Source organism: Ursus arctos, chromosome X (assembly GCF_023065955.2).
Source record: "Ursus arctos isolate Adak ecotype North America chromosome X, UrsArc2.0, whole genome shotgun sequence".
Lineage (NCBI taxonomy): Eukaryota > Metazoa > Chordata > Mammalia > Carnivora > Ursidae > Ursus > Ursus arctos.
Window position 1 is genome coordinate 116,634,924 of NC_079873.1, and position 15,175 is coordinate 116,650,098.

Sequence of the window (15,175 nt, forward strand, 5' to 3'; positions counted from 1 at the left end):
CCCGTCAGTATCTCTGTCATTTTCTTTCTGCACATTTTAAACCATGCTTTCTTTTTAGTGACGGAAGGTTGTAAGTGCCATAAATACCAGCAACTACGTTATATAACAGAAAGCCACAGAATCAAATACCTCTTTGCCTTTGAAGCTCTATCGACAAGGAGCCTCCCGCAATAGGTCTTGATAGCACCGCACACATAATTCTATCAAAATACTTTCAGACATGCATCTCCTTAAAGCTCTGTGTGTGCATTGCATTTCTGCCAGACTTGGGAGGAACGAAGTCATTCCTTTCATTATTACAGAGCCGAGCTGACTAAATTGGGATGAGCAATTTTAAAAGCCTCCTGAAGAAAAGAAACCGAGGAACCGATCGATACCCCATTTTAACATCTCCTGCGGAATGCATACCGGGGCACGGGGGCGAGGGGTGGGGCTTGGGGAGAATCATCTCTATGGATAATGAACATATACAAAATTGCATCCCACAAGCACACTCTGTTTCACTGATATAAAACTTGTCTGACGACTCTTCTAGTTTTCACTTCAAAATCTTTTCCCATCAAAAACATCTGGAAAATGCAGTTCCCATAATCTATTTTGCAGCAGGTTAAATATTTAGTTGCTGACAAGGTAACGGATTTTATTGCTTATCTCTTAAACAAATTTGGCGCAATCCTGTTTAAAAGGTGAGCAATTAATGTGCATGATGAAGCCTAACTTTTGAGGACTTGAAGGCTGAAGCTGTCACCCTTGCATCAGAGAGCAGGGGTTCTTCCTTTACATAGCAGAATTCTTACATCACGACAGATTCAAAGTAGCAAATAGAAAGAGGAACGCTGCAAGGAGCAGGCATCCTGACATCAGAGCTAACAGAGGACAGACGGGAAAGCAGAAAAATATTACTTACAGCTCAGTACAGAGGAAGACCCAGAGTCAGTGGTCTTCAAAGTATTTTTAGCAGAGGAACTCTGAAATCTTGCGTGGAAGGTCAGTACGGAAAAGACATACACATCAGGGCCGCCTCTTCCCATCTTTAGGCGCCTCCTTCCAAGGGACACCCCTGCCCCACCCCCTGCAAAGGCTCAGAGAAGTACAGTGTGAGCCAACTTTCTAAGTCATCTGGAAAGGCTTAAAAAGAGGTTATTACTTTTTAAAAAGGAAACCCGCATAGATATTTCCATCAAAAATGTCTTTAAAAACTTGTGAATTAAGTCTCAGTTCCCTAGGAAATTCCGCCCCCTCCCCCCCGCGTCAGATCGCCGTTTCCTGGATTTAAAAAGCGCTCAGAGGGGCAGGGGGTAGAGGGGGGGGAATGAAGTTTTCCATACCAGAATTTAACCTCCTTGAAATATAGGAAAATTAATTGATCAACAATTAAGATTTTTTTGAAATTGTGAAGATACAATACTCACCAAATACTATTCAGAATGAAAAAGAGTTGAATAAAAATACAGCCAAAAGGTAAAACGCCACCGATTATGATGCCAAAAAGTGGTTTGGTAAAGAAACTCTGCTGAGGAATATGACGGGGAATCTGGTTTGTGTGAACTGGACACCTAAACTGCTCGAAAAGAAATCAAGTGAAAGTCAGAATGACATGAAATTGAGGTGAATTTATATACATATAATCACAACACAGTATCCTGACTCATAACACAGAAGCCTGAATCGGAAGGGGACATGGAACACTTCCAAGAGCAGTCAGGTGGGCAGAGGCTAGACCAACACTGTGGGATAGAAATATTATGCAAGCCATATAGGCAATTTTAAACCTTTTAGAAGCTGCATTTTAAAAAGTGAAAAGAAATACACAACATCAGGACACCTGGGTGGCTCAGTCACTTAAGCGTCTGCCTTTGGCTCAGGTTATGATCCCAGAGTGCTGGGATCAAGCCCCGCATCGGGCTCCCTGCTCAGTGGAGAGCCTACTTCTCTCTCCCTCTCCCTTTGTCCCCCCCCATCTCGTGCTCTCTCTCACTCTATCAAAAAAATAAATTAAAAAAAATTTTTTAAAGAAATAGGCAGAATCAATTTATAAACACATTTCATTCGATCTAACATGTCCAAATATTATGTTAAATTTTTCATCAATATAAAAAGTACTAAATAGATGTTTTATATTTTGTTGTTGTTGTTACGTTTGAAATTCACTGTGTATTTTACACTTCCTTACAACACTTACCAGTTTGGAACCGGCCACATTTCAAGCACTCAAAAGTCACGTGTGGCTGGTGACCACCATACTAGAGAGCACACAGCTAGATAATAAGGATGTTTATCCATTCCTATCAGTTTCAAGGGAGAGATTAGATAAGATTTAGTGGTGATTATTCCAATATGAAGTAATCAATGACAAAAAGTCCTCTCAGAATGTATAGAAAACCTGAAAGACTCCACCAAAAAATTTATAGAATACATGAATTCAGCAAAGTTGCAGGATATAAAATCAATATACAGAAATCAGTTGCATTTCTATACACCCATAACGAAGCAGCAAAAAAGAGATCAGGAATCCATTCCTTTTATAATTGCACCAAAAACAATGAGATACCTAGGAATAAACTTAACCAAAGAGGTAAAAGATCTCTACTCTGAAAACTATAGATCACTTATGAAAGAAATTGAAGAGGACACAAATGGAAAAACGTTCCATGCTCGTGGATTGGAAGAATATTGTTAAAATGTCTATACTACCCAAAGCAATCTACACTATCAAATGCAATCACTAATCAAAAATGCAATCCCTATCAAAATGCCACCACATTTTTCACAGAGCTAGAACAAACAATCCTAAAATTTGTATGGAACCACAAAAGACCCCGAATAGCCAAAGCAATTCTGAAAAAGCAAAGCAAAGCTGGAGGTATCATGATTCCAGACTTCAAGCTCTATTACAAAGCTGTAGTCATCAAGACAGTGTGGTACTGGCACAAAAGCAGACACATAGATCAGTGGAACAGAGTAGAGAACCCAGAAATGGCCCCTCAACTCTATGGTCAACTAATCCTCAACAAGGCAGGAAAGAATGTCCAATGGAAAAAAAGACAGTCTCTTCAACAAATGGTGTTGGGAAGACTGGACAACCACATGCAGAAGAATGAACCTGGACCGCTTTCTAACACCATACACAAAAATAAATTCAAAATGAGTGAAAGACCTAAATGTGAGACAGGAAACCATCAAATCCTAGAGGAGAACACAGGCAACGACCTCTTCGCTCAGTCATAGCAACTTCTTACTAGATATGTTGCTGGAGGCAAGGGAAACAAAAGCAAAAATAAACTATTGAGACTTCATCAAGATAAAAAGCTTCTGCACGGCAAGGGAAGCCACAAAACTAAAAGGCAGCCTGCAGAATGGCAGAAGACATTTGCAAACGACATGGCTAATAAAGGGCTAGTATCCAAAATCTATACAGTTCGTCAAACTCAACACCCAAAAAACAAATGATCCAATTAAGAAATGGGCAGAAGACACGAACAGACATTTTTCCAAAAAAGACATCCCAATGGCCAACAGACATGTGAAAAGACGCTCAACATCACTCATCATCAGGGAAACACAAATCAAAACCACAATGAGATACCACCTCACGCTGGTCAGGATGGCTAAAATTAACAACACAGGAAACAGCAGATGTTGGCGGGGATGCGGAGAGAGGGGAACCTTCTTGCACTGTTGGTGGGAATGCAAACTGGTGCAGTCACTCTGGAAAACAGTATGGAGGTTCCCTGAAAAGTTAAAAATGGAACTACCCTACGACCCAGCAACTGCACTACTAGATATTTACCGAAAGGATATAAAAATACAGATTCAAAGGGGTACATGCACCACAATGTTCATAGCAGCAACGTCCACAATAGCCAAAATATGGAAAGAGCCCAGATGTCCATCAACAGATGAATGGATAAAGAGGATGTCGTATATGTGTGTATATAGATAGATAGATAGATAGATAGATAGTAGTAGTTATAGACGTGGTATGTATATATACACATATATATAGATGTGGTATACACACACACACACACATAACAGAATATTGCTCAGCCATCAAAAAGAATGAAATCTTGACATGTGCAACCACGTGGATGGAACTAGAAGGTATTATGCTAAGCAAAATAAGTCAGTCAGAGAAAGACAAATACCATATGATCTCACTCATATGTGGAATTTAAGAAACAAAACAGATGAACATGGGGGAAGGGAACAAAGAGAGAGGGAAGCAAACCGTGAGACTCAACGATAGAGAACAAACTGAGGGTTGATGGAGGGAGTTGGGTGGGGATAGGCTAGATGGGGGCAGGGGATTAAGGAGGCACTTGTGATGAGCACTGGGTGTTGTATGTAAGTGATGAATCAGTAAATTCTACTCGTGAAACCAATATTAAACTACATGTTAACTAACTAGAATTTAAATAAAATTTTGGGAAAAAGAATTTCTTTTAAAATGTGTCAGTACTTCTCAGACATTTTTCTGTTTTCTGCTCTGTGTGGAACCCTTAACTCCTGTTTTGTCTAATCTAATTTCTCTCCTGCAAACTCACACTGTATCTTTACACAATCCTTTTGCAGTGTGGCCTCGTTTAGTCTTTTTGATATCCTGCCCCTTTACCCTATGCATGGAATAAACTAACTTCAGATCTATAAACTGAACAGCTATATTTTTCAGACTCTATCTTTTCTTTCTTCCCCCACTGTATAATCTTATGACTTTTCTGACTTTGTTAAAGTCAGCCTTCCGACAATATGTCCCTTTAATTTCACCCAACAGAGACAGACAGAACTATAAACAACCTATAAAGTGGGAAATACATTAAATAGTGTCTTTTGAAGTGTTACTGTGTTTCATTTAAAAAAAATTTTAAATCTTTTATTCCAAAATGATTATTCTTTGTAGTTTTCACCAATGGTACATTTCACATTCCATGTATAATAATATACATGTTGAGGTATTATTTTAGACATCAGTCAATGGCCAAAAGCAGAATTTTACAAATTTACCTTTTTCTTGCTTCCCAAGTATGCACCCAAAAATGTTAATGGTACTGAAATTCCAAACCACATCGCGAGGATACCTATCAGGGTACCGAAGGAGATGGCAGCTGATGACCCTTCCACCCAAAGAATCAGGTTTATAAAGAAGAAGTCGACAAAGACGACACTAGGGAGAAAAAAAAGTCATCAGTAAATAATACGCTTTCAGGAAAATGTTATAATCATACTTGATGTGAATGTCAGAACATCCTTTTGGTGGGAAGGGTATGATAAATGACAAGGCTAAACCCTAGAAGAATATTAAGTCTCCCTGTGGAAACCCAGCCATTGAGCTGGGGCTTACACCCCATACCATATAATAAGGCAGCAGTTCATTATAAGACATCATTTCCACATCCTCCTCATCTTTGCATCTCCAGAATCTAGCAGAAAAAAAGTAAGGTGTGGAGTAACATACCATGGAAAAACTCAATGTGCAATACAGCGAACACAATTATGAACAATGCATATACTACAAACAGATTTTAGAATCCCAGACTGAAAGGGGCTGGGAGCCTCAAGTCAACCAAGTGCTCGCTTCAAACAAGAGCTTTAAATCAGCCACTCAAAATCAACGGGTCGGCTGCTGAACCTACTGGATAAATCACCAGGCAAGCCCAGCTATTGTGCCCTTATTTGTTCCAGACAAGCTTGGTCTAAGCTACAGGTGAGTATGGGTATGGGTAGGGATGTGAGTGTTTCTGAAAGCCTAAAAGATGAGGGTGAAGAGGTGGGCAGAGGCTAGGTTGTGGAAGGCCTTGAACGCCGGGGTAAGGAACGTAGACTTGCTCCCGGTAGCATCAGGAGGCAGCTGAAGGCGTTCTACGTTCAAAGCGCTGGGGTACATAGAGCAGCCTTCCGGGCAGACGAGTCTGCCGCACGGCCAAGGACACACCTAAGGGAAGAGAAACTAGAGACAAGGAGACCAGATACAAAGTGGTAAGCATGTGCATAAGGTGATGGTGGTTAAAATGTAAATGACGTATATAAAAGACATGAAGCACTGAGAGACTTCCGGCAGATTGAAATCATACATTTAGTTCTGCCCCCTTCTCAAAACTCCGATACAATGCTAGTAAAGGAACTTTAAAAGGGCACAAAGACACAAGGATGGGGGATACAGGAGAGAAGACATTAGCAACAAATTTTGGAAAGCAGACAGCAGATGGACAAGTAGTAGCTGGGTTAGTACAACCGGGAAACCTGTATCCCAAGTCATCTGCAGGAAAAGCTGAAAGACAACTCAGGTTATAGCACAGAACTCCAGAAAAGGTTCACAGATGTGTGGCGCCAGGTACCCCTATAAGTGGGAGGGAAGGAGTGGCTAGAACTAGGACTGGTTGAAAGGCAGCCTAAGACACTCATAGACTTGCAGATTCCCTCCCCTGCACCGCAGAGCCTAAGACCTTTGCTTCCCAATCCTGGCAGAAGACTGGAGGGTCTAGCCTCTTAGAGAAGGCCCCTGTAGCTCAGAAGAAAACTTTAGAAAGGAAAACCTATGATTGACATCCGCGAAGAGATTACAAGAGCCACTGCAGCCATGAAGCAAGATGACACTTTAAGGACTGGTGAGAAATAAAAGAGCTCTTTGGAATTAGAAATACGACAAGGGGAATGAAAACCACAGTAAAAGGGCTAGAACATAGAGCTAATGATATGTCTTAGAAAGCAGCGTTAGGAGGAAGAGGACGAGGAGGAGGAGGAGGAGGAGGAGGAGGGGGAGGAGAAGAAATGAAAACACCCTAAGTGCCCATTGAAACATGAGTGGATAAAGAAGTTATGGTGTATATATACGCTGAAATATTATTCAGCCTAAAAATGGAGGAAATCCTACCATTTGTGACAACATGGATGGACTCTGAAGACATTTTGCTAACTGAAATAAGTCAGAGAAAGACAAATACCATATAATCTCACTTACACATGGAATATAAAACAAAAACAGAAGCAAACCAAACTCGGGGCACCTGGGTGGCTCAGCTGGTTTAGCATCTGACTCTTGGTTTCGGCTCGGGTCATGATCTCAGGGTCATAAGATCAAGCCCTGTGTTGGGCTCTGTGCTCAGTGAGGAGTCTGCTTGGGATTCTCTTCTTCTCCCTCTGCCCATACCCTGTTTGCTCTCTTTGTCTGTCTGTCTGTCTGTCTCTCTCTCTCTCCCTCTCTCTCAAATAAATAAATAAATAAATAAATCTTAAAAAAAAAAAAAAGCAAACCAAACTCATAGAAAAAGAAATCAGACTTGTGGTTAACTGGGGCCAGGGTAGGGGGAGGAACATGGTCAAAAGGTACAAACTTCCAGTGATAAGGTAAGTACGTACGAGGGATGTAATGTACAACATGATGGCTTCCGCTAACACTGCTATGTGATAGACAGAGAAGTTAAGAGTTTAAATCCTAAGAATTCTCATCATAAGGAGAGATTTTTTCCCCTTTTTTCTTCTTTATTTGCCTTTTATTGTAGCTATATGAGATGACGGACATGAGCTGAACCGACTGTGGTCATCATTGCACAGTATATGTAAATTGAACTATCATGCTGTACACCTTCGACTTACACAGGGATGGATGTCAATCAGTTCTCAATAAAACTGGAGGGAAAAAAACGAACAGGTCAAAAAGAAAGAAAGAAAAATTAGATGAACAACCCAGGCACAAGAGAAATAGGAGTCACTTGAATAGACAGAGTTATTCACGTCTTTTAGGAATATTAAGTAATTTGCTCAAGGTCAGACAGCTGATAAGAGGCAGAGCTGGGATTCTAATTCAGGTGTGTGTGTTTCTTTACCAGCAAGCTGTTTCCATTCCACTGTGCTATCCTATGGCCTCCATGGTGGGAACCCACCCCACCAATCAGGTCTATCTTCTCTTCCCCCAGCCATTGTGTCAAAGACGAGAGAGGGAATATGGCATCAGCCATGTCGTGATGCACCAGCCAAGGCTCTGAGGTCTCCTGTTTAAGGAATTTCTGGTTAATTCTTTAGTTGGAAGTTCTCTCAAGGTCCATTCTAATTCTAGGATATAATGCTGCCCTCCTATTTGCCGTCTTTCTCCAATTTCTTATTCAGGACCATTTTTTTTAATGTTCCTTATCTCTCATTATAAACCAACTTCAGCCATTTCTTCATGTTACTATTTCTGCTTCACCCTCCCCGCTGTGTGTACAATCTCTGCTGCCGACTAAACCTATGTCGGTAGGTACCTCTATTGTGCTTTTTAAAGGCTCACGCGTGCTTCTGCCAGAGATGTGGTTTGAAGCCCTTTCAAGCAACAACAAATGCAACAACAGTGAACCTCCACCTCCGGTCTCATTAGTTTCTGGCATCATAATAAGGGAGTCTGGTTTCCTATGATTTAACCACACTTCTTCAAATGTTTCTTAATACTTTTCTGCTCTAATGAATTTGTTCAGCCACAATATTCCTCTGCCAAATTTCCTAGCTTTTGAGAGATTCATTTCAGCTGTTATCATTCCATGGCCAGAAAAATTACTTCTCACTTGACAAATCATAACCTCCCTTCTTATACATAAACTCAATTAACCCGTCTCAACAATTTCCCTTTTGCAAGTACACTCTAGAATGTTAATATGTGTTTAACAATTCTGTCACTGCCCTTCAGTTTCAAGTTTTTATATTCTAAATAGTTCTTCCTTTGTTGATCTCTAATTATTTCTAGACCTTTTCATGGAATCTTAAACAGCAAAACTAAAAGGAAACTTAAGAGGTCATCCGAGTTCATCTCCTACCTGAAGCATTTATTCACACATTCATCAAACATTTATTGAGTACTTCTGTGTTAGACCCTGGCATTCAAAGATAAATAAAAACCCTGGCTCTGAAAAGCTCAGTCTACTGGGGGACAGAGATAAACAAATAAATTACAATACAACATGGGAAATACTGTAGCAGATGATAAACACAGAGCAGTAGGAACACGGCAGAAAAGAGTGACCAAAAATATAGCTCACAAAACAATTTCACAATCCATTAGTTCATTTACTTCTCTAAACGACTCTGTGACACAGGCACTATAGGCAAGGAAATGGACAATCAGGAAGGTGCTGGAATTCAGACTTGCTTCTTTCTAATTGTAAAGTTTGGGTCCCTGCCTATCAAACTAGGCTACCTCTTCCTTTTCCTACCTACCACTTTTGGGGGTACATGAAGGAAAAGTATATGGTTTAATAATCTTACTTTCTTCAATTTCTTTTAGGGAACATCTATGTTCATTAGTAAATGCTTCTCCTTTTAAATTTCGAGCCATTTGTGGCAACATACGAGCTACCCGCACATTGACATCCTATGAGGCACTGAACTTCTCTTTCAACCTACTACTTTCTCAGAAATAAGAAAGCCAGCACCTTACGATTCTCTCTCCCATCTACCTAAGAGAGCCCTTTAATCACTTGAGGGAAACATCTCCTTTGTATCATGTCTAGTTTATTGCGTTAAAATTGCATTCAGTTCTACTAACAGAACTAGGAAACCAAATCTGTTTTGCATTTTTAAATTATTCACTTGATTCATTCATATAGTAGATATTTACTGAGTGCTTACTCCATATAAGGCACTTATACTCCCTATAAGGCACTTGGCTACACGCTGAGAAAGATACAGAAATGAATACAACGTAGTACTCACCCTCGTGAGTTTTAGAATGCACAAGAAGTATTGCAAATAACTCCAATCTAAGGAACACTGTGACAAGTGTTATAATAATGATAACAGACACTGTATAATTCCAGAACATGGAAGTGGTGGCATTTGAGCTGGGACATAAAAAAGACTAGAAATTTGGCATTGGAGAATTGGAAAGGAGTGATTACAAAAAGATGGAACAGCATGAGCAAAGGCATGACAGCAGAAGTCAAGAGTAGCTAATAACCACAGCGACCATTTACTGAGCACTCAGTATATGCTAGGCACTCTTTCAAATCCATTATACACATTATCCCATTTAATCCTCACAGCAACCATGAGGTAGACATACCATGATTTGCATGCTACAGATGAGGAAAGCCAAGATCAGAAAGGTAAAAACCACTTGCCCAACATTCCATGATCAGTAAATATGAGCTGAGGCTCTTCTTTGCCTAATTTAAAAGACAACTGCATAATGCGATCATTATAAATCTGTGTTGACGAGCATGCGAAGTATTAAGACATAATCTGTAATGGCGATAACAGCACAAAGAAGGAAGGAGGGAAAGGAGCTATAGAGGAGCAAAGTTTTTGTATAATATTGAAATTAAATTGGAATTAATCCAAACTGGATTGGTATAAATGGACACATTAACTGTAATCGGTAGGGTAACCACTAAGAAAATAACTGAAAAAAAAATAGTAGAAGAAATGACAAGGGAATAAAAATGGTGCAGTAGAAAATAACTATTTAACACAACCGAAGGCAAAGCTCTCAAAGAGATGCCTGAACCCCTATGTTCATTGCAGCATTATTCACAATGCGCTCAAGGCCTGGTAACTAGGAAGCGGCAGAACTGGGAAATGAACTGCTATGTGTGTGTAGAGCGTAGGGTATGTGTGTATGGGAGCGCGCGTGCGTGCGTGCGTGCGTGTGTGTGTGTGTGTGTGTCTGACTCTAAAGCCTGTGCTTGTAGCTTCTATGACTACCTCTCCACTTCAATATATGATTATGAGTCATTGTTATTGTTGTTTATAATGAAATTATTTAAAAATAGGTGGGGTGCCTGGGTGGGTCAGTCAGTTAAGCATCTGACTCTTGATATCAACTCAGATCTTGATCTCAGGGCGTGGAGCCTACTTAAAAAAATAATAATAATAAAACTAAAATAAAAATAGGTAACACATGCATATGGTATACGATGCAAAAGGTTAAAAAAAAGAGTGAAAAGTAAGTCTGATATAAATAGTCTCCTTCACACTCCTGTCCCCCAGCCACCCAAAAACCCACCCAGGACGCAGCCACCATTATGTAAATTTGCTTTTCAAATTTAAATTTGTTTTTTACTTTTACAAAACTGTGGCTTGACACTGCGTCATTTCATAGTCCATGTAAACCTGAGCCATGTTATTATGGATTTCTACTCAAATTTTTAAATTTTTCTGTGTAAAACAGCCTTCAAAATTAATCCCATAGAAAACATGATGAAAACAGCTCATAGTGCATCGTGAATGCTAATGCTTTTCAGACATTAATTGTTTAATTTGGCTAATCAAGCTTAGTGATACGGTATATTCTAATTCTTTTACATCTTCTCTTTCAATGATGTGACTTCTTTTTGCAATAAGATGGAACATCTGTGTGATGAAAAATGGGCCATTATTATTCATCTTGAGCCACGAAGGCAGGGATTCAGGGGCAATTTGTATTTATTTCCTCTATAGTGCCTAGCATAATGCCTTAAATATAGTAAAAACAAAAACAAAACAAAACAAAAAAGACCACAATAAGTCTGTTGAATGAGTAACTAAATAATGCAGAGAATAGTGAATGGCTTATTGACTGGCTCCCGCATGTAATATCTCTTGTATTACAATCCAGTATAATGACTTTTGCACAATGGCACTTCATTGCCAAATTTATTCAGTTTTAGATTCATCTGAGTCTTGAACTTGAAGCAACAACTATCTGAAGTATTGTCAAGGACATCGCTTTCTTACAGAAATGTAAGAAAGCATTCACCTCAGAAAAGACCACCCATTCTAGTTCCCTTGAAAAGAGTTATAGGAAAAGCAGATGGCTCTATTCAAGGTGGGGAAGGGGAGGGGGGTTGTATTGTCCTTATTTTAAATAAGTCAAAAATTCTGAGCTTCCTGGATTTGATGTGCAAACTTGTAACGTTCAATCCTTTCAATGATCTAATCTTTTTTTCCCCTGGACTTTTGAGAGAAGCCAGCCACATGGAGATGAACGGTTATGGGTCTACAGAACACATCACAGCATTGTATGATTTACTGCATGACATGCGTTCACAGAGCATTAGTACCACATCGGCTCTCACTGTGTCACTAATCAGAATATAACATAACTGAATTTACCATGTTTAACTTTCACTATAGGACCTCTTCCACCATTGTGACATACTCCTAGCATCACGGACGTGAGAACTTCGTAACAAATAGGAATTAAAGTACCACATGACAATTAAGATATAATCCACTACTTTTTCCTTAAAAAAAAAAAAAAACGAAACCGTCCTTCATAACGTATCAAGGAAAGAGTATTAGAAATGAAACGTGCTATGGACTGCATGGTGTCCTCCCCCACAATTCATATGTTGAAGCCCTAATCCATAATGAAATGGTATTTGGAGGTGAGGCCTTTGGGAGGTGATTCAGCTTAGATGAGGTCATGAGAGTAGGGCCTTCATGATGAGATCGGTGCCTTTATGAGAAGAGACACGAGAGTTCACCGTCTCTGCCTGTCATGTGAGGAAACAGTAAGAAGGCAGTCATCTGCAAGCCTGGAAGACAGCTCTCGCCAGGACCCGACCTTGTTGGTGCCCTGATCTCCAACATCCTTGCCTCCAGAACAGTGAGAAATCAAATTTCTATTGTTTAAACACCCCCCCCACACACACATCCCGGTCTATGGCATTTTGTTATGGTAGCCCAGGCTAACTAAGGAGATGAAACCCAAAGTGCTGGGTGCCCAGGCGGCTGGCTCGGTCAGTGAAATGTCTGCCTTCAGCTCAGGTCATGATCCCAGGGTCCTGGGATCGAGTCCTGCATCGGGCTCTCCCTCTACCCCTCCTCCCACTCGTTCTCTCAATCTCTCTCTCTCTCAAATAAATAAATAAAATATTTAAAAAGAAGAATTCCAACAAAATCTTAATAAAAAAAAAAAGAAATCCAAAGTCAGCACTTCATCAGCGAGGCTCAATGGGAAGAGCCCTGGACGGGATGTAGGGGGGACATTCGCTTATGTATAGCCTGGGCTCTGTCACTGACTTCCGATGTGACCTCGAACACTTGCTCCCTGGCTTGGCCACCAATCCCACCACTGTGCAGCCCTGTCCACTCCCACTGGGACAATGACTCTACATGGGAACTGCAGTCACTAATGATACCCCAGGAACTAGGGGAGACAGGAAGAAAGGATCACGGAAGCCAGTGACTAGGGGAAAAACACAAGGTAGTACGGAAATTGCCATTCTAACATGATCTATAATGCAAGCTATATAACCGAGATGCGCATTTATGAAATCTGCTTCCGAACCAAAGATCAAAATCGAATACAGTGGCTCCACGGCCATCTCTTTGTGCTAGAGGTTACGATGTACAAAAAGATGAAAGCAATGCAGATACCGCAGAGAGAGAATGCTGGCGCTACAGAAAACACAGTGGTCACTCATCTCCTTTCTCCTCCTCATTATCGCGCACAGTGATTTTTTCCAAGATGAAGTCTAAGCAAGAGTATAATTGTGTAGAGAAAAGAGAACGAGCAATACTAACCTAGGACATAATAGTGCTGTCAGCAAAAAATTTGACTTCCAGTTAACACCTTTAAGTGCTGAGGAAGGAAAAGACAGAAATAGTTACGGTGGCAACTCATTTAGTCCACTTTACAAGTACTTTATACCCAGGGCCCAATTACATGTTGATAGGCCGGCAAAAATGCCCCATGCAATTTTTAAATGTTTTCTTTTACGGCCTTTTAATTTCTACGTTTAATACACCAACTAACTGGAATGATAACAGTTGCAATACTTACTCTTATACATTCTAGCAGACACATATCCAGCAGGGGTTCCCAGGAGGACCCATAACACGACGGCACAGGTCATTAAGGCCCCCCGATTGGCGGGGGAAAGAAAACCAAAGCAAGCTAGAACTAAAGGTACAAAACAGAAATATCAAAGCAGTGACAATAAAGCCTCAGCAGCACACAAGACTTTATAATAAATTAAAGACCCGCTTATTAAGACACATTACGTGTAACAGCACACGGGGAAATTCTGTGGTGTGAGGACTCAAGTGACACTGTGAATGACTGTTATTCACTTAGCTAATGACAATTTTTTCTTAACAAAAAGGTGTGATTTTCAATACCGGGCAAATGAAGTCAGTTTCCAAGTGGGGTCTAGTCTTTAATCTCACTGTTTAAATCAAGATTAAACAAACGAACTCCCCCACCCCTACTCCAGGATCACTCCCTAAACAGCAAATCATTTTTCCCCACAAAAATTCCCTTCTGCTTCCTTTTATTCAAGGGGAGGAATAAAAAGAAAAATCAAAGTGAGACTTGGTCTCAGGAAAATACAACCTTAAAAGCTGAATTTTGAAATTATCACTGATACGTGAGACACCTAATAAGCCTTTTTTCTTTCTTTCCTTCTTTCTTTCTTTTGTTCTTTCTTTCTTTTTCTTTCTTTTTTTTTTTCCAATAGCTTGTTTATGAAAATCACCACTCTGGCTATCAAAACCTGACAAGCTCCATTTTTACTTTATAGAAGAAGGCAGCCAGGGTTTATCAGTCATTGTAAGACTACTGAAGATGCCATTGTGTTTATACATTTAAAGACCAGCACCTCGGCCGGCCATAGCATTTCAAAATGCTAGTTGTTAATTATGAATTCCCTTAGTCCACGTTAAATATGCTTCTACCCACATGCTAGTTTTCAAGAAAGCATCTATTTTGCAAAGCGACGAATATGTGTATTGGACATTACAATAAATTTTTCAGAACTGAAAAAGCCATGAAAGGTCCCTGACGTAGGAACATATTCAGACCCCTACCCTTAATTTGAGAAGATGGAAATGTAAGTGCTATAAAACATACATTTTCTTAAACTTCAGGGTATTTTCAAAGTCCTTGCGTGCACATGGGTCAAAATGTAACATACGTCAGGAGTTGACTAAGAGTGTTTAAGATGACACTTATTGATCTGGGCCTACTCACACAAGGTAATAAACGTCATAATCAAAACTTGTATTCCTTGACCCAGGAAAGCTGACAGCAGCATTCTATTCCTTGGAGGTCTGAACACATCCCCATGAACCAGCTTCCAACCGAAGTCCTCCTGGATCTCTTCCTGCATATGAGAAAGTCTTTGGTAAACACACGCTATGACAGAAAGTTACCTAAACTCTGAAAGTTAGATGAAAATGAATTTCCCTCTAAAAATAGATTAACTGGCAACCAATAGCTCATTTT

General features: G+C 40.1%; 1 protein-coding gene across 1 annotated transcript in view; it reads right to left on the bottom strand.

Moving 5' to 3' along the window:
- LOC113241874 (transmembrane 9 superfamily member 2-like) overlaps positions 1-15,175 on the bottom strand; it is a 71,399-nt gene that overhangs the window by 14,539 nt on the left and 41,685 nt on the right. Inside the window, exons 10-14 of the mRNA XM_057314808.1 lie at positions 14,921-15,053; positions 13,733-13,852; positions 13,474-13,531; positions 5,005-5,164; positions 1,413-1,561 (exon numbers count right to left, since the gene is read on the bottom strand). Coding sequence (XP_057170791.1) covers positions 1,413-1,561; positions 5,005-5,164; positions 13,474-13,531; positions 13,733-13,852; positions 14,921-15,053 — 620 coding nt within the window. The remainder of the gene's footprint in view (positions 1-1,412; positions 1,562-5,004; positions 5,165-13,473; positions 13,532-13,732; positions 13,853-14,920; positions 15,054-15,175) is intronic.